At 44.8% G+C, this 19,699-nt stretch overlaps 1 protein-coding gene across 12 annotated transcripts in view; it reads right to left on the bottom strand.

Annotated features, from left to right (window-relative positions):
• Positions 1-19,699, bottom strand: part of LOC137420997 (uncharacterized) — a 129,303-nt gene that overhangs the window by 10,033 nt on the left and 99,571 nt on the right. For all 12 annotated transcript variants that reach the window (XM_078777618.1, XM_078777567.1, XM_078777534.1 and 9 more), the window contains 3 exons: positions 3,030-3,049; positions 2,668-2,804; positions 2,383-2,567 (listed from right to left, as the gene is read on the bottom strand). In XM_078777618.1, the coding sequence (XP_078633744.1) occupies positions 2,383-2,567; positions 2,668-2,804; positions 3,030-3,049 (342 nt within the window). The remainder of the gene's footprint in view (positions 1-2,382; positions 2,568-2,667; positions 2,805-3,029; positions 3,050-19,699) is intronic.

Here is a 19,699-nt window from a genome sequence, read left to right as displayed (position 1 = left end):
CGGCAAACGCAGCGGCAAACGACTGCAGCCGCTAATCAAGACCACAGCGGCAAACAAGGCCACAAGGCCACCGGCAAACAAGGCCACGGCCACAATCAACGGGAGCGGGCCTTTCGAATTCCGTATTCCGTACCATCAAAAGCAGATTCCGTTATCCAGCCGGAGAACACGCGGCACGTGCGGGTGTGAAAAGGCAGGACAGGTGTGAGATGTCAGGTCAGAAAGGTAGAAGCAGACCCTGTACATCCATCCAGTCGGAGAAGCGGCGAATATGCAACGCCAGCGTCCTCTCGCAACCGAACCCGGAAGTGTACAATAATTATCAACTGGTGTACAATAAATAATTATTTATTATTAATCGATGATTATAATTATTTATTATAATCATCAATTGGTGGACAATAAATAATCATCAATTGGTGGACAATAAATAATCATCAACTGGTGTACAATAAATAATCATCAACTGGTGGACAATAAACAAACATCAACTGGTGTACAATAAATAATCATCAACTGGTGTACAATAAATAATCATCAACTGGTGTACAATAAATAATCATCAACTGGTGTACAATAAATAATCATCAACTGGTGTACAATAAATAATCATCAACTGGTGGACAATAAATAATCATCAACTGGTGTACAATAAATAATCATCAACTGGTGTACAATAAATTAATCATCAACTGGTGTACAATAAATAATTATTTATTAATTAATCGATGATTATAATTATTTATTATAATCATCAATTGGTGGACAATAAATAATCATCAACTGGTATGCAATAAATAATCATCAACTGGTGTACAATAAATAATCATTGACGGGTGTACAGTAAATAATCATCGATTATATACATATAAATAACCACCTTTAGAGGCCATTTTTCCCCGCATAAGCGGGGGTTGGCCTTTTTCGGGAACCGTGGTTGTTGTTTTTTGGTCCCCTTTTTGAAGCAATGTTTTACGGCCGGATGCCCTTCCTGACGCCAACCCTTTTTGCCGCCTTTAACGACAAACAGGGAATTACCAGTGAACTGGTACTCAATTAGCCGACCTCGGAAGGATGACAGGCTGAGTCAACCCCCCTGGCATTAATTCGGCGATCGACCGGGATTCGAACCCAGGATCCGAGGATCATAGGCCGGCACCCTAGCCGCTAGCCCAACACCAGGGTTAGGTGGACAATCATCCTAACAATCATCGATTGGTGGACAATAAATAATCATTGATGGGTATACAGCAAATAATCATCGATTGGTGCACAATAAATCATCATTTACGGGTGTACAATAAATAATCATCAACTGCTGCGCAATCAATCATCATTTACGGGTGTACAATAAATAATCATTTACGGGTGTACAATAAATAATCATCGACGTGTACAATAAATAATCACGACTGGTGTACAATAGATAATCATCAACTGGTGTACAATAAATAATCATCAACTGATGTACAATAAATGATCATCAACTGGTGTGCAATAAATAATCATTCATGGGTATAAAATAAATAATCATTTACTGGTGTGCAATAAATAATCATTTTTTATTTTTTTTGTATACAGAATCTAGGCTCGTGAAAGAGCTAACATTTATCACAAAAATAAATCAAAGAGACAAACAAACAAAGTATATAAAAAGGGGAGCGGTAGACAAGATGGGGAGACAAGGGGAAGCACATAAACACAACATTTGAGAGCAGGGACATTGGGAATGTGTGGGAGGGAGAGGGATTGGGGGAAGGCGGCGTGGGAAGGGGTTGGGGGGTTGGGAGAAGTATAAACACAGTACACCAAGGACTTCCAGGAAAGAAGTTGGTATTTCAAAAAAGTGGATTTTGGGTGAAATTAGCGGGGGTAGAAAAGATCAAGGTTTTGGATGGGGGAGGATAAGAGATGGTGGTGAACAGCTGTTTTAAAGACCTGGAGGGTGGAGTGGGATTTAAGAGAGTGAGGGAGTTTGTTCCAGAGGCGGGAGAAAAGAGGCATGAAGGAGTGAAGGTGAGCAGAGAGTCTTGATTTTGGCAGTTTAACCATATATTGGGTTGCTGGCAGATCTTGTGCGACCTGTAGGAATATTTGGGGTACAGAGCCCAGAGAGAGCTGGGGGAGCAAGGCCGGAGAGGAGTCGGTAGAAGACAGAAAGACCACCAACCTGCTTGCGGTGAGTGAGTGAAAGGCCCTCGGAGTTAGCTTCATCGTGGGAGATTCCAATGATTCTTTAAGCTTTTGTTTCAACAGCGTGAAGTCGAGCTCAGTGTGAGGCAGGAAAAAGCTTCTGAAAGCCTCCAGCAATAAGGACCAATATGAAGGTAAATAAGGAAGCAATTAATAAAGGGAGGGTTGTGAAGGAGTACATGTACCCACCGCGGTGGTGTAGACCCTGTGAGTGCTTGTTTGAGCCTCCATCCCGTGAGCCCTCTGTACGTCCCCCTCCCTGCTTCTTCATGCGGTTGATCCGCCGGTCCGTCTCGCGAAAGCCATACTTGCTGCTGAGAATGGTTTCGTCCTGCGTGGCCTTAGCCCTCGACTTGAAAGCACCTTCTCCCCTCCTGGAGAGGACACGCAACCAATCATGGAGGACACCGATCAGGAGATGGAGTGGTGAGAGGATAGTTGTGTGCAAAGCAGATGAAATAAAGAGGTGCACACCTCTCACACGTGTAACATTCGCACAACTCGTTGTTCTCTCCAAAGAACCCATCACCGTAATGGCAGGAGATCTCCTCTCCACATTCGATATCCCGGAGAACTTTCACGCAGGCCGTGTCCCTTCCAGTCGAAACGAACTGTGACATGGACAAAGCAATGCGTAGATTAGCAAATACATCTCGAATTCACATCGCATCCACATGCTCATCAGCAAACATTATAAAATAATACGAGTATCGTTCTCACACAATGGAATTAAATGTTTTTATACCACGTGAAGGAGTGAGTGCTGAAAACCAACAAAAGTAATCACGAACGACATCATTCCATCCCATGCTATCATCCGCCGTGTTGGGACTCACCTTGCAGTTTGGCCGACAGTCTAAGGGTGAGATGGGAGTGATAAAGGAGAAGGAGAGAAGGAAAAAGAAAATAAACAGAGGAATAAAATGTATTCATGAATTCATTCATCTCACACTGGAAGCTCGGAATAATCTTCATAACTCAGGATTGTCGAGTCGAAAGTAAACTCAAAACATTGTACTTATCCCAGCAGCTTGAAAGACAAAATGACCTAGAAAAATGAAAAACCCTATACTGTGGGGACAAAGCTTCTTCATTGGAAGAAACAATTGCCTTTGGATAGAAACAATTGGGCCATGCTTGCTTACAAACAAACAGATGGACCACTAAGGGGCCACGTGGCTGTGTTGCCAAATCTTTGGGGTGGATCACAAGGGGCCGTGGACCTGATACAAGGAAGGACAAAGCTTGCCACAAATGCAGGACACTGGAGACAACACAAGACAGATGCAGGACAATAGACTTGAGATTCTTAACCACCGGTCCGTGGAAGGAGAGCTACCGGGCTGTGGAGTAATGCCATTAAATAAATAAAGAGATATATATATTTTTTTGTTTTTTTACTGTCACACCCGCTAGCGACGCCGGGGAATCTTTATATAATGGAGCAAGTGCATGTATGTAACATGTATTCCAGGGACCGATTCGGGATTTTTTGAAAGGAGGGGGAGGAAAGGGGGTCCAGAATGAAGGGAACAGGGTGCATACTCTGCACCACGATACTGCTAGCGTGAAGCCGTGAAGGCGTGGGGTTCGGCTGACACCACTTTTGACTAAAGTGAGACCACTCATTCACAATCCTTTTGTAACTTACTGTGAAGCAAAACCTGTTTATTATAGAAATTAAATTGTAGTATGCATCTGAATTTGTTCAGGAACTCCAAGGATGGAACGTTCATGAATATTCATGAGTCGTCAAACTTATGTAGCAATCGGAAACAGTTCCCCTTCATACTGTGTGTGTTCATGAATATACGGAGAGCAGTTCTAGTTACAATTCCCATGTATAAATTTTTCACCCACTAAGCAAAGAACCCACTCTGAGCCTCCACCCAAGTTTGAGGTTTGATCTGTCATTAGGCGCCATGATGGTATATGGCATGGCAGTGAAACGAGCAGGATTTTTTTTTTTTTTTTTTTTAACCGACATATTTGTGCGAGGTGGGGTTTTCTGCTCTGATCATCTATCTATAATTCCAGTAATCTCTGTGTGTATGTATGTCTGTATGTCTGTGACCGCTGTTTCTCGACAACCACGGGTCCGATATACTTTAAACTTGCCAGGTATATTGCTGGGGACCCGAGGATGTGCCTTTTCAAGGTTTCATATTAATCGGACAAGTAGTTACCGAGCTATGTCCAAAAAACGATTCAACCAATCAGAGAGCAGCGAGCTATCACGTGTGCCGAACGTGCCGAACAGACTCTGCCTCGGACGGCACATTTGAGAGCGTATTCATTTATTTCACGTTGGAAAACTATGTTGGCGTTAAACTATGTTTTAAAACTAATTAAAACTAATTTGCGATTCTTTCGCTTTCCTGCGCGTTTGTGCACGCTATGGCGATTTCTTTACCAAACTCCGCAAGCCGTTCGCTTTGGACCAAACCATTTCATGTAAATAGAGGGGGGGGATTGTCACCGTACTCGCAAGCCGTTCGCTTTGGACCAAACCATTTCATGTAAATAGAGGGGGGGGGGGGGGGATTGTCACCGTACTCGCAAGCCGTTCGCTTTGGACCAAACCATTTCATGTAAATAGAGGGGGGGGGGATATAATTTTAGATATCTATCTATAATTCCAGTAATCTCTGTACGTTTGTACGTTTGTACGTCTGTACGTTTGTCTGTGACCGCTGTTTCTCGACAACTACCGGTCCGATATACTTGAAACTTGCCAGGTATATTGCTGGGGACCCGAGGATGTGCCTTTTCAAGGTTTGAAATTAATCGGACAAGTACTTACCGAGCTATGGCGATTTAGCCGTTCGCCGTTCGCTTTGCCGTTGCGAATGGACCAAACCATTCATGTAAATAGAGGGGGGGGGGGTTCTGTGGTCGTTCGCTTTGGCTTTGCGAATGGACCAAACCATTCATGTAAATAGAGGGGGGGGTTCTGTGGTCGTTCGCTTTGGCTTTGCGAATGGACCAAACCATTCATGTAAATAGAGGGGGGGGGGGGGGGTTCTGTGGTCGTTGCGAATGGACCAAACCATTGTTTTTTTTTTGCAGTTTTTTTTTTTTTGCAGTTTTTTTTTTTTTGCAAGGAACGGGCACCCACGTACGGGCACGTCCTAGCTTATATATAGTACGGGCATGCCCTAGTATATATAGTACGGGCATGCCCTAGTTATCAAGACAAAGCAACGAAACAGACTTGATGTGCATGACAATCTGCGGCCTTTGCACACAAAAACGGATCCTAGTATCCACAAACTTGTGAGACAAATGCAAGCTCAAGTTTCTCACTGAAAAGTAAAAGTCAATAAATTTACCTTTGGGAAAATGTTTTTCTTTCCTTCAGGAAGGAAAATGATTTGTTATAGCAGCTACCACCAAACATTTCTGCCACATTTACCCCTAGATAGATGTACCCCTGGGTATACCCATCCGTGCAGAATGATACCTATATATGCTCATGGACACACCTATCTCGGGACATATATATGCGGTTGATTTTTGAATTTGGTCGGTAACGTCTCCGTTCACGAGAGCGGTGTGATACGGTTTCATTGGCTGTCCAGCTTTGCCCACCCCACTTTGCATATACCCCGCCCACTGTGCATGTAAGGGGATGTTGAGATGATTTTATCACTCTTGAGGAAGATTAGCGGAGGCGTGTGGCTTTGTCACATGTTGTTAATCGAAACGTTGTCATTGTTTGTTCAATTAAAGGTTGGAGATCTTACCATGGAGTCATATATATATGTATATATATAGCTGTAGCCATATACTTGTCTGTTCCATTATATTGTTGATGACTTTGTCTGAACTTGTGTAAGCACATGTGCTTGGCAAATAAACAAGTTATCTATGATTATATACGAAATAGCCGAACTGTTTTTGATTCGATGTTTTGACAGACTATGTATATATGTATGTATTGTTACGTTTGTGAGGGGGGGGGGGGGGTGTAGGCAATGATTACTTTAGAGACACGTAGAAGTGTATAGATTACTATGCTCCGTATGTCGCGATAAAGAAGAAGTACCCCCATGTACATAAGTAGGGAATCCGTTAGATCGTGTGTCGTGTAAAAGTGTATCATTGTTCCCATGACGAGGAGTGGGGTTATGTTAGTTAGTTAGGGATTAATGGTTAATCCCCTGTATGTAATTGCCTCTGTTATTTCCCCTCTGTTCTTTATGACAATGCAGCACACACACAAGCCAAGCAATCGTGCATTAATAACACTAAATAAAAACTAACTGGAAACAGGACATTCAACCACCGCTGATACCACCGACGGGTGATCACAAGAGCAGGCAGGTCCGTGAGGCCACGCCCCGGAGAGCAGTGATTGGTTAGGATTGTCGAGCAACGAAGAGAGGGACTCGCTGGTTAGAGCAGGCACGGGCGGTGGCGGATGACGTCAGAGCCTGGAGTACAAAGGAGTTGGAGGGCCGACATTTTCGCTCTCGGGTTCTGGATCTGAAAGTGAACGGGCACCAATAAGCTCTTGCGTTGGGACACACTCTTGCGTGGGACAGTAATAGCATGCGGTTGTGCATCCTCTTGTCTCTCGGGTCCTTGTGTTTGTGGAAGGCAGATATCTCTTGCGCTGGACTTTCAATACGAACGGTCGACCTCTGTCTTGAGTTGGGATTTTGACAGTGAACAGTCACAGTTGTTGCCGGTGGTGTGCCGAGTTCCTGCATACTGTCGCGGCTCGTTTGTTCTTTCTTCTTGTTCCGGGCGATCGGCTGAGCGGCCACATTGTCCTTTCACTGGCTCGTTGGTGCTGGCTGGGCAACGTCTAGGTGCGCCGAGAGACGTGGGGGCTGGTGAGGCGGACGACGAAGACAAACGTGGCCGAGTGAACGAGGGCACGTTGAGGCCTACTTCCCGCCAGGGCCTGTGCCATGCCCGGATTGCGCGCTCGGGGCCTGGACGATTCCTGATGGGGTTCAGAAGCCGCTCGCAACTGAGTACAGACACATTACGCATTATTTTCACCAGTTATTTTTCCCCTTGTGTGTATACGGGTCTGTATGGGGGCACTTCATTTAGGAATTGTAGTTATTTTGCATTATTTTGTTACCGGCATTCCTTCAATAAAGCCGGTATTTTTGTACATTTTAAATCCATGTCGGTCTGACTTGATTATGCTCCAGTGGAAACCGTCTAGGTAAGTTCGTCATTCTCCTTTCCCTCGCGTGTAAAGTACACCGCCATTTTTGATTGAACGCCTCGGAGTTAAGCTCGATCGGCAATCCGGCCGGGACCGGTCTTTATCGGCACGGACAGGACAGTATGTATGTATGTATGTACAGTCAGGTGAAAAAGTAAGTACACCCCATGTAAAGTTTTGACTTTTTCAACATATTTCAACATACAGCTATTTGATCTTCATTTCAACAATATTGACAGATAAAGGTGATATAATATAACAAATATCATGAAACATTTACATTTTGTAGTCCATTGTATAATTTAAATAAACATAAATGCAAATTTCGCATGTGGAAAAAGTAAGTACACCCTTGGCTCTAATAAGTGGTATTTCCCCCTTTGGCAGAAACAACCTCAAGTAGGCATTTCTTATAACTGTCTACCAGTCTCTGACATCGACTGGGAGAAATTTTTGCCCACTCCTCCATGCAGAATTCTTTCAGCTGTGCGATGTTTGAGGGGTTTCTTGCATGCACAGCTCGTTTCAAATCCCCCCACAACATCTCGATGGGATTTAGATCCGGGCTTTGACTTGGCCATTCCAGAACCCTCCATTTCTTTCTTTTCAGCCATTCCTTGGTGGATTGACTGGTATGTTTAGGGTCATTGTCATGTTGCAAGGTCCACCTTTGGTTGAGCTTCAACTTTCCAACAGATGGCCTCACATTATCCTCAAGCACCCTCTGGTACAGTGAAGAATTCATAGTGGATTCTATGATGGTGAGCTGCCCAGGCCCTGATGCAGCAAAGCTGCCACAAACCATAATATTTCCACCACCATGCTTTACAGTTGGTATCAGGTTCTTTAGGTCAAATGCTGTCTTTGGTTTTCACCAAACATGTCTTCTGGTACTGTGGCCAAATAGCTCTACCTTTGACTCATCTGTCCAGAGCACATTGTTCCAGAAGTGCTGGTCTTTGCCTCGGTGTTCATTGGCAAACTTTAGTCTTGCCCTGATGTTCTTTCTGGACAGCAAAGGATTCCTCCTGGCACACCTCCCATGCAGATCAAATTTGTGCAGCCTCTTTCTAATGGTGGACTCATGCACTTTGACATCAACAGTGGCAAGAGCTACCTGTAGGTCCTGTGATGACATTCTGGGGTTCTTAGAGACTTCGTTCAGCATCTTGCGGTCTGCTCTCGGGCTGAACTTGCTGGGGCGGCCTGGCCTGAACAAGTTGGCAGTTGTTTGGAATCTTCTCCACTTGTAGATGATCTTCCGGACAGTCGAATGATTGATTTCAAATTGTTTGGAGATCTTTTTAAATCCCTTCCCAGACTCGTAGGCATCTATAACCTTCTTTCTGAAGGCCTCAGAGAGCTCTTTTGATCTAGGCATGGTGAAGCCGCACACTTCAACAACAAAGAGCAAACCAAACTAAATGTCTGAGGTTTAAATAAGACAGGTTCCTCCAAGATCCTCTCTAACGATGTTCTAATCATTTGCACTGGAGCTGGTGCACCTGATTCTAATTTTAGGTATTTGAAGTCGTGTTAAATGTCGGGGTGTACTTACTTTTTCCACATGTGAAATTTGCATTTATGTTTATTTAAATTATACAATGGACTACAAAATGGAAATGTTTCATGATATTTGTTATATTATATCACCTTTATCTATCAATATTGTTGAAATGAAGATCAAATAGCTGTATGTTGAAAAAGTCAAAACTTTACATGGGGTGTACTTACTTTTTCACGTGACTGTATGTATGTAAGTGTATGTATGTATGTATGTATGTATGTATGTATTTTTTAAATGTATGTATGAGTGTATGTATGTATGTATGAGTGTATGTATGTGTGTATATATGTATGTGTGTATGTATGTGTGTATGCATGTGTGTATGTCTGTGTGTATGTCTGTGTGTTTGTATGTGTGTATGTACAGTCGTTACCAAAAATATTGGCACCCTTGCACCTTTTTCAAACAACTCATAATTTTCTCTAAAAATAAATTGACATTGACAAAAGTATTTGGTCTCCACAATTCTTTATTTCACTGTAAATATCACAGAACCTTTGTTTTTGATTAATATCTTAATATATCCTTTCAAATGGAGGATCTCGCGAGATCTTGACGGCGACGGCACGGATTTTCGAAGCTGTACAGAAGTTGGTCCATTGTTCACAATTGTATTTTGTCGAAACTGTATTTATCTTTCGGTGTGTGAACTTATAGTGTGTCCCGAGGAAGTTTCTCGGTGTTAAGCTTTCATAAATTAATCGTTTCTGTTTGCCGAGCTTGTGCGGACTTGCCTCAGGCTTCCCCGGGCCACCGTCGAAGTTTGTTCCTTCCTTCGCTGTTTTTGCTAGGTTCTTAGATTTTTCCCTTCTCCCCCAAACTTCCCCGAACATCTACTCTTTGTCTGACGTTTTAACCCCCCACCCCCCAAAAAACCAAAAAAAAACAAACAAACAAACAAAAAACATTTATGTCCCATTCTCCACTTGTGAAGTTGGCCCATCGTGTGCTTCTGTCCACGTGCGCTGTGTCGCCCCACCCCCATTATCTCCTTGCCTTCCACCTTTTGCCCTGTTCACATGACTCGTGGTTGTCCCTCGAGGCTCCCTCTCCCCGTTGGTATTTTTGTGAATATAAGACTGTTCTTCATGGTTCTGCTTAAATATAATAATTATAATAATAATTCATTTATTTTGTATAGCGCTTTTCAAGAAGCCCAAAGGCGCTTTGACAGAGTGCAAAACATAATGCATAACAATACATGAAAACAACAATTGCAAAAAGACAAGAATCAATAGTGAAATATTTAAAGCAAAAGGAGGGAGAAGGAGAGGAGATAGTCAGGGGTTAAATGCTGTGGGTTGAATGTTGAATGCAGTGTTGAACAGGTGGGTCTTTAGTGATGTTTTGAATGTGGTGAGTGAGGAGGAGTCTCTGATGGTGTGAGGTAGTGAGTTCCAGAGGGTGGGAGCAGCGATGGAGAAGGCCCTGTCCCCCCAGGATCTGAATTTGGTCCGGATGGGGGGGGGGGGGGGGGGGGGAGGTCAGGAGGTTGGTACCAGCAGAGCGGAGGTTGCGGGTGGGAGTGTGTCTGGAGAGGAGGTCAGCCAGGTAGGATGGGGCCAGGTTATGGAGGGCTTTGTATGTCAAGAGGAGGATTTTGTACTGGATTCTCTAGGGGATGGGGAGCTGCTTGGGGATGGGATGGGGATGGGGATGGGGAGTATGTTTAAACTTTCCCCTGCAGTGTTTTATTCAATGGTATATTACAACACGCTGTTTTTCTTCCAATTTAAAAGGTTTTTTTCAATTCCCTCTTCAACTCATTCCACTTCAAAAAAATATTCAATGTCTTACAATTCTTCCTCACTACATGCTCTAAGTTCACATTCATTCCACCCCTCCTCCATCGTTCTTAAACGGATCGCTAACTTGAAAATCACAATAAACCCAAATTGTTATAAATGTTCGTCTTTCATGAATCATCCACTTTCTAAACACCCCCCTTGCCCCTCCCCTCGTAAACTCCCCCCTTGCCCCTCCCCTCCTAAACCCCCCCCCTTGCCCCTTCCCTCCTAAACTCCCCCCTCACCCCTCCCATTCAAAACTCCCCCCAACCCCTCCCCTTCAAATCTCGCCCTCAACCATCCCTCTCCAATTCTCCCCCCTCCCGCCTCCTCCTCAAAGCTGCCTCCTCCCCACTTCGTCTCCCTTCTATCTTATACCTCCACCTCCCCCAACCTGCTACTTTCCTCTGCCCCCCCCCCCCCTCAGACAACCCCTCACTGTGCCTCATCCCATCACCATCAAACCTTTCATCCTCCTCATCCTTCCCTTTCTTGCAACTCTTCTGTAATCTCTGACACACTATCAACTGCTCTCCCTACCTCCCCCTCTCATCCTTCATCTGACCCAACCCCTTCCCTCCCCTGTCCTGCACCCGATGCTCCCCCTCTCTCCTCATTAACGGTATGGACCTCAAACATCTGGGGCCTTCGCTCAAACCTGATTGATCTCTCCATTCAGGTTGCTTCTGACAATCCAGACTTGATCTGCTTAACAGAAACTTTCCTCCTTCAAGATGTCTCTGATTCCTTAATATCTCTTCCTGGTTACTCCCTCCTCCGGTATGATAGACCTGAGCCTTGTCCTGGTGGTGGGGTGGCTATCTTTATCAAAATCTCTCTTCCTCACTCTCCTTGCACCCCACCCCCAGGAGTACCTCTGGCTACGGCTTCCTCTCCGCTCCCACCTTTTATTCATATGTGTTCTGTACCGTCCTCCAAACAGTGATGACTCCATTTACATTTCACTGTCGGACAACATGGACCAACTTCTATCAACTCATCCAAACTCTCTCTTCCTCATATGTGGCGACTTCAACTGTCATCATGCCATCTGGCTGGGTGTGGGTACCTCTCTCACCAGCCATGGCACCTCAGCAAAGGACTTCTGCGACTCATTGGGACTGACACAATCTGTCAATTTCCCGACCCGGATCTCAGTCAACCAAAGATCAATGGCTTGATCTTCTCCTCTAGACTTGGTTATGACAAACTTCAATGCAAATGTCTGCTGCTCTTCTTCTGCTCCAATCGGTTCTTCTGATCATGTGCTTGTTAAAGTGGACATCTCTCTGGCCATTCTCAGAGAGCCTCCTCAGCGCCGACGATTCTGGCATTTCTCTCAGGCTGACTGGCACGGTCTGCAAGCAGCCATCAATCATCTGGACTGGTCTCCCATCTCGACTGCCTCTGACATCAATTCTTCCTGGGAATTCTTCCAAAGCAAACTGCTCTCTCTCTCATACACAGATTTATCCCATCTCGTCTTCAGTTGTCTTACCCTTCCTCCCGTCCATGGTACACTGAATCTTGTGGTGAGGCAGTTGCCCTGAAACAACTTGCCTTTGCCTCTTGGAAGGCAAATCCAACTGAAGGCAATCTCAGTTCCTTTCACAATGCCCGAAACAAGTGTGTCTACCCTCAGGAGTGCCAGGAAGCACTATCTCTCCACACTCAAGATTGACGTCTCAAACCTGTCTCCTTCCTCCAAATCCTGGTGGCGTCTGGTCAAATCCGTTTCTGGTATTTGTTCCCCCTCCATCCCCTCCCTTACCTCAAATGGCTACACAGTTGACGCCGCACGTGACAAAGCCGAATGCCTCAACTCTGGGTTTGCCTCAAAATCTTGTGTCCCAAACCCATCTCTCTCTGTTCCCACCTTACCCAGTCGAACCCAACTGCTCCTCGACTCTGTGTCCTTCTCTCCTGACAAGGTGGAGAAGTTTTTATCAAACCTCGACTTTGATTCTGCAACTGGACCAGACGGCATCAGCCCACGGGTCCTAAAATCCTGCTCTGCCGCTCTATCTCACCCTGTCTCTGTTCTTTTCACCCTCTCTTTTGCTCAAGGTCATCTGCCAGCATCTTTGAAATCAGCAAACATTACCGCTTTACACAAAAAAGGTGCAAAAACAGATCCTTGCAACTACAGACCAATCAGCCTGCTCCCAATTATCGGCAAAGTCATGGAATCCATCATTGCTTCGGATATCAAATCCTTCCTCTTCTCCAAAGGCTTGATCTCTCATCATCAATTTAGATTCAGACCAGGTCATTCTACTCTGGACATGCTGCTTCTGCCGTCTCAACAATGGATGGAGGTCCTCAATGCCAAACAGGAAATTAGAGTTGTCTCCCTTGACATATCACGTGCCTTCGATACGGTCTGGCACCCAGCTTTGCTCACTAAACTCTCCTCCTATGGTATCCATGGAAATCTCCACTCATGGCTTGCGGACTTCCACTCTGGTCGTAGACAACGTGTGGCCCTGAATGGATTTCTCTCATCTCCCCTTCCTGTTCTGGCTGGAGTTCCCCAAGGTAGTGTTCTGGGCCCTGTGCTATTTATGGTCTGCATCAATGATCTCTCCTGCATCATCAATCATTGCATCATCAATGATGCAATGGTCTGCATCAATGATTTATGGTCTGCATCAATGATTGAAAGACATGTTCCACTTGTTTTACCAGTCTGTGATTTTGTCCAGGTCTGCAGAGAGTGAGGAGGCTGCAGACTGCTGATCTGAGGGATGAGGGATGGAGCGGCAGATAGTAGCGTCATCAGCAAAGAGATAGAGAGGATTTTCCCAGAGAGTCGGAGAGATCATTGATAAAACCACCTGGCCTCTAAAGGTGGTTTTATCAATGATCTCTCCGACTCTCTGGGAAAATCCTCTCTATCTCTTTGCTGATGACGCTACTATCTGCCGCTCCATCCCTCATCCCTCAGATCAGCAGTCTGCAGCCTCCTCACTCTCTGCAGACCTGGACAAAATCACAGACTGGTAAAACAAGTGGAACATGTCTTTCAATCCTGACAAATCTCACACTCTTACTATGTCTCTCCGAAAAGACCGACTGGAAAACCCTCCCATCTACTTTCTCAACAATCCTCTCCAAGAAGTTCTGTCGCTCAAGCTTTTGGGTCTCACTATCTGCCATGATCTTTCTTGGGGAAACCACATTTCCAAGCTGGCCTCCAAAGCCAGTCGCCGACTGGGCATCCTCCGTCGTGCGAAGTCCTTCCTTGGCACACCTGAGCTTCTCACCACATTCAAGGCTTTCATCCACAGCTCAATGGAATATTGTTCCCCCCTCTGGGCCGGTGCTCCTGCCTCACACCGAGCTTGGCTTCACGCTGTTGAAACCAAAGCTTTCAGAATAATTGGAATCTCCTGTGATGAAGCTAACTCCGAGGGCCTTTCACTCACTCACCGCAGGCAGGTTGGTGGTCTTTCTGTCTTCTACCGACTCCTCTCCGGCCTTGCTCCCCCAGCTCTCTCTGTGCTCTGTCCCCCTAATATTACTATAGGTTGCACAAGATCTGCCAGCAACCCTCTTATGGTTAAACTGCCAAAATATGGGCTCTCTGCTCACCTTCACTCTTTCATTCCCCTTTTCTCCCGCCTCTGGAACAAACTCCCCCACCACTCCCATCCCACTCCTCCCTCCAGGTCTTTAAAACAGCTGTTCACCACCATCTCTTATCTTCCCCCATCCAAAACCTTGATCTTTTCTACCCACGCTAATTCACCACAGATACACTTTTTTGATCTTGTATACAAAAAAAAACAAAAAACAGAAAATAAAAAGAAATGGCATTGACAAAATTATTGACACCCTAGACTAAATATTTGGTAGCACGGCCTTTGGACAAAATAACTGTAGTCAAGCACTTCCTATAGCCATGAATGAGCTTCCTACACCTCTCTACTGACAGTTTGTCGCACTCTTCTTGTGCAAACCACTCCAGTTCTCCCAGATTTGTCGGGTGCCTTCTCCCAACTGCTGTTTTCAGATCTCCCCACAGGTGTTCAATGGAATTTAGATCTGGACTCATTGCTGGTCACTTCAGAACAGTCCAGCGTTTTGTCTTCAACCATTCCTAGCTGCTTTTTGAAGTGTGTTTGGGGTCATTGTCCTGCTGCAAGACCCATGACCTTCGACGGAGACCCAGCATTCTGACACTGGGTTGAACATTGCGCTCCAAAAGGCCTTGGTAATCTCCTGATTTCATGATGCCATGCACACATTCAAGGCACCCAGTGCCAGAGGCAGCACAGCAACCCCAAAACATCACTGAACCTTCTCCATGTTTGACAGGTGTAGCTAAGGTATTCTTCTCTTTGAAGGCTTCATTTTGTTTTCTGTAAACATGGAGATGATGTGCTTTACCAAAAAGCTTTAATTTGGTCTCGTAATCATAATTAGGACATTCTCCCAGAAGGATTTTGGCTTGTTCAGGTGTGTTTTGGAAAACTCCAGTTGGGCTTTCTTATGTCTCTTTCTCAGCAGTGGGGTCCTCCTGGGTCTCCTACCACAGCACACCCTTTCATTGAGTTGGCGACAGATGGTGCGAGTTGAAACTGTCGTACCTTCTGTCTGAAGGTCAGCTTGAATCTGTTTGGCAGTTGATCGAGGTGCTTTCTCCTCCATTCGAACAATCCTACGCTCGAACAATCTTCAATCAAGTTTTCTCTTGCGGCCACGTCCAGGGAGGTTGGCTACAGTGCCATGGGCCTTAAAATTCCTGATAACATTGCATACGGTGGACACAGGAACATCAAGGTCTCTGGAAATGGACTTGTAGCCTTGAGATTGTCCATGCCTGGCTACAATCTTGTGTCTGACCTCCTCAGACAATTCTCTGTTTTTTTTTTCTTTTCTCCATGCTCATTGCGGTACACACAGTGACACAAAACAGCAGAATGACTCCTTTTCTCTATTCAAACTGGTTGTATGAGTTATTTTTATATTGCAGGCACCTGCAACTCACCACAGGTGAGTTCAATTCCAAAGTAAAGGAGAATCACCTGCTTGAAATTTAATTATTTCTCACAACTTCTTAAAGGTGCCAATAATATTGTCCGGGCCATTTTAGGATTTCTGTGTGGAATAAGCTGAGATTTAGTATTTTTTCAGCTTTTTTTGTTTTGTTCCATGCAAACCACAGAAATACATTTGTGGATACCAAAAGATTTTTTAATTCCAACAGTTTTCTGGAAGAGATGGTGCATTATTTGAAAAAAGTGCAAGGATGCCAATATTTTTGGCCACGACTGTATGTGTATGTATGTGCGTATGTACAGTGCATTCAGAAAGTATTGAGACCCCTTCACTTTTTTCACATTTTGTTATGTTGCAGCCTTATGCTGAAATCGTTTAAATTATTTTTTTCCCTCATCAATCTACACTCAATACCCCATAATGACAAAGAGAAAACAGGATTTTAGAAAGTTTTGCAAATTTATTAAAAAGACAAAACTGAAATATCACATTGACATAAGTATTCAGACCCTTTGCTGTGACACTTGAAATTTAGCTCAGGTGCCCCCCATTTCTCTTGATCATCTTTGAGATGTTTCTACACCTTGATTTGAGTCCACCTGTGGTAAATTCAATTGATTGGACATGATTTGGAAAGGCACACACCTGTCTACATAAGGTCTCCCTGCTGACAATGCATATCAGAGCAAAAACCAAGCCATGAGGTCGAAGGAACTGCCTGCAGAGCTCAGAGACAGGATTTTGTCGGGGCACAGATCTGGGAAAGCCTACAAAAAAATTTCTGCTGCATTGAAGGTTCCCAAGAGCACAGTGGCCTCCATAATTCTTAAATGGAAGAAGTTTGGAACAACCAGGACTCTTCCTAGAGCTGGCCGCCCGGCCAAACTGAGCAATCGGGGGAGAAGGGCCTTGGTAAGAGAGGTGACCGAGAACCCGATGGTCACTCTGGCTGAGCTCCAGAGATCATGTGTGGAGATGGGAGAAACTTCCAGAAGGACAACCATCACTGCAACACCACCGATCTGGGCTTTATGGCAGAGTGGCCAAACAGAAGCCTCTCCTCAATGAAAGACACATGAAAGCTCGCTTGGAGTTTGCAAAAAAGCACCTAAAGGACTCTCAGACTGTGAGAAACAAGATTCTGTGGTCTGATGAAACCAAGATTGAACTGTTTGGCCTCAATTCTAAGCGTCATGTCTGGAGGAAACCAGGCACCGCTCATCACCTGCCCAATACCATCCCAACGGTGAAGTATGGTGGTGGCAGTATCATGCTGTGGGGGTGTTTTTCAGCAGCAGGGACATGGGGACTGGTTCGGGTGGAGGTAACAATGAACAGAGCAAAGTACAGAGATATCCTTCATGAAAACCTGAAACAGAGCGCTCAGGACCTCAGACTGGGCCGAAGGTTCACCTTCCAACAGGACAATGACTAAGCACACAGCTAAGACAACGCATGAGTGGCTTAGGTACAACTCTGTGAAGGTCCTTGAGGGGCCCTGCCAGAGCTCTGACTTTAGCCCAATCGAACATCTCTGGAGAGACCTGAAAATGGCTGTCCACCAACGGTCCCCATCCAACCTGACAGAGCTTGAGAGGATCTGCAGAGAAGAATGGCAGAAAATCCCCAAATCCAGGTGTGCAAAGCTTGTCACGTCATACCCAAGAAGACTCGAGGCTGTAATCGCTGCCAAAGGTGCTTCAACTAAGTACTGAGTTAAGGGTCTGAATACTTTGTCAATGTGATATTTCAGTTTTTTCTTTTTAATAAATTTGCAAAACTTTCTAAAATCCTGTTTTCTCTTTGTCATTATGGGGTATTGAGTGTAGATTGATGAGGGAAAAAATGAATTTAAACGATTTCAGCATAAGGCTGCAACATAACAAAATGTGAAAAAAGTGAAGGGGTCTGAAAACTTTCTGAATGCACTGTATGTGTGTATAAATGCATGTTGAAGGTAATTGTTGTTTTTTTTTCCCCAAACGATTGTGTTGTTGTGGTTGTTTTGAAGGGAACATTGATAGACTGACTGTCTGTTGTGCGGAAGTTCCAGAGGCTCAACTAGTTATAATTGATAAATATTCTTTGACTGGTGTTCATGATTCATTGAGTACTTATAAAGAACCACAGTATTACTGTAAAAAGTTAATAGAGATGTATAGCGTGCTGAAGTAAAGACAGTAAAGAACATTAATTACATGGTTCCCAATTGGCGGTCCGCGGTCATTTATCGTGACCATTGCCGGTCCGTAGTGAGAAAAAGGTGAAGAACCACTGATCGAGAGGACAACACAAGACTAGGTAGAGTGCAAAACGAGGAGTACAGAGTGTGGGAATTTAGAAGGTTAATGAGTGGCAGCGAAATGGCACACTCATAGGCTGAGAGTTGTGTGTTTTGTTTTGTTCAGAAAGAGAAGGGAGGAAGAGGGTGAGGCTGTGTAGATGAGATGCACAGATAGACAAAACAAAAGGGAAGTGTTGGAAGGGGAAGTGAACACAAACACAGCTCATCGCACAATCATGGAGCACTCGCTCAAGAAACCTGCATCTGAATGTTCTTGTTTATTAAATTATTTTAAAATTAATCACAACACTGATTTTCTCTGCTCTTTCTAGAAAACAACTTAAACTTCCCAAAAAGTAAATAGATTCCTGACTCGACTCAAGTGTTTGTTTTATCTTTAACCCGGGTCTTCGTTCTCCGAGAGTACCTTCAACAGTTTGACCAAATGTCCACGTATTCTCTTCATGTACACAACCCTTACCTTACTTACCCTGTGTCCTTGTCCTCCTAGAGTATCTTTGACAGTTCGATCAAATGTCCATGTACTCTCCTCCCTCTCATGTACACAACCTGTTTGTTTGAATCTTTCTGCCGAACTACTGTATATATAATCTGCCGTCCCCGGAAGCATTTCCATTTCCTTATGCCAAACTCGCTCTGGTACTACTGTATCCTGTCTACAAATGCAAACAACGTACCACGTCTGTCTATGAAACAGAACCCCATCTGTCCACCCCCATTGTGTTTCCCAGATTTAAACAAAATGTCCGCCCTGACGCATCTTCAAATCAAATTTTATCACGACATGATACTGTGCTCACCACCCGAGTGTTGCATCTACAAATACTCCTTAAAATCACAATCTCCCCAAATAAAAAAGAATCCCTTACTATCCTTTCTACAAATCCCCATTTTCTTACATTTACTTTTAGCACCTGAGACATCAACCCGCTACAGGTAAAGCAGTTACTTGTACACCGAACAATAAGATTTAACCCAAGGCAGGCAAAGCACTAAATGATGGTCAATTGGAAAGGTGTTCACTACATGGCTACCACAATCACCATGACAACCATCACTACCACGATCACACAGCCACCAGCAGCCGTCCACAACCATGACAACGAGCATCCACACCAGCACAATACCCATCACCCCAAGTCCACAGCCGTAACCATGACAACTAGCATCCACACCAGCACAACACCCATCACCCCAAGTCCACAGCCATAACCATGACAACTAGCATCCACACCAGCACAATACCCATCACCCCAAGCCCACAGCCATAACCATGACAACTAGCATCCACACCAGCACAACACCCATCACCCCAAGCCCACAGCCATAACCATGACAACTAGCATCCACACCAGCACAACACCCATCACCCCAAGCCCACAGCCATAACCATGACAACTAGCATCCACACCAGCACAACACCCATCACCCCAGCCCACAGTTGTAACCATGACAACTATCATCCACATCAGCACAATACCCATCACCCCAAGCCCACAGCCACAACCATGACAACTAGCATCCACACCAGCACAATACCCATCACCCCAAGCCCACAGTTGTAACCATGACAACTATCATCCACATCAGCACAATACCCATCACCCCAAGCCCACAGCCACAACCATGACAACGAGCATCCACACCAGCACAAC

Source organism: Myxine glutinosa, chromosome 1 (assembly GCF_964187855.1).
Source record: "Myxine glutinosa chromosome 1, kmMyxGlut1.1, whole genome shotgun sequence".
NCBI lineage: Eukaryota > Metazoa > Chordata > Myxini > Myxiniformes > Myxinidae > Myxine > Myxine glutinosa.
This window is presented reverse-complemented; position numbering and strand designations above follow the sequence as displayed.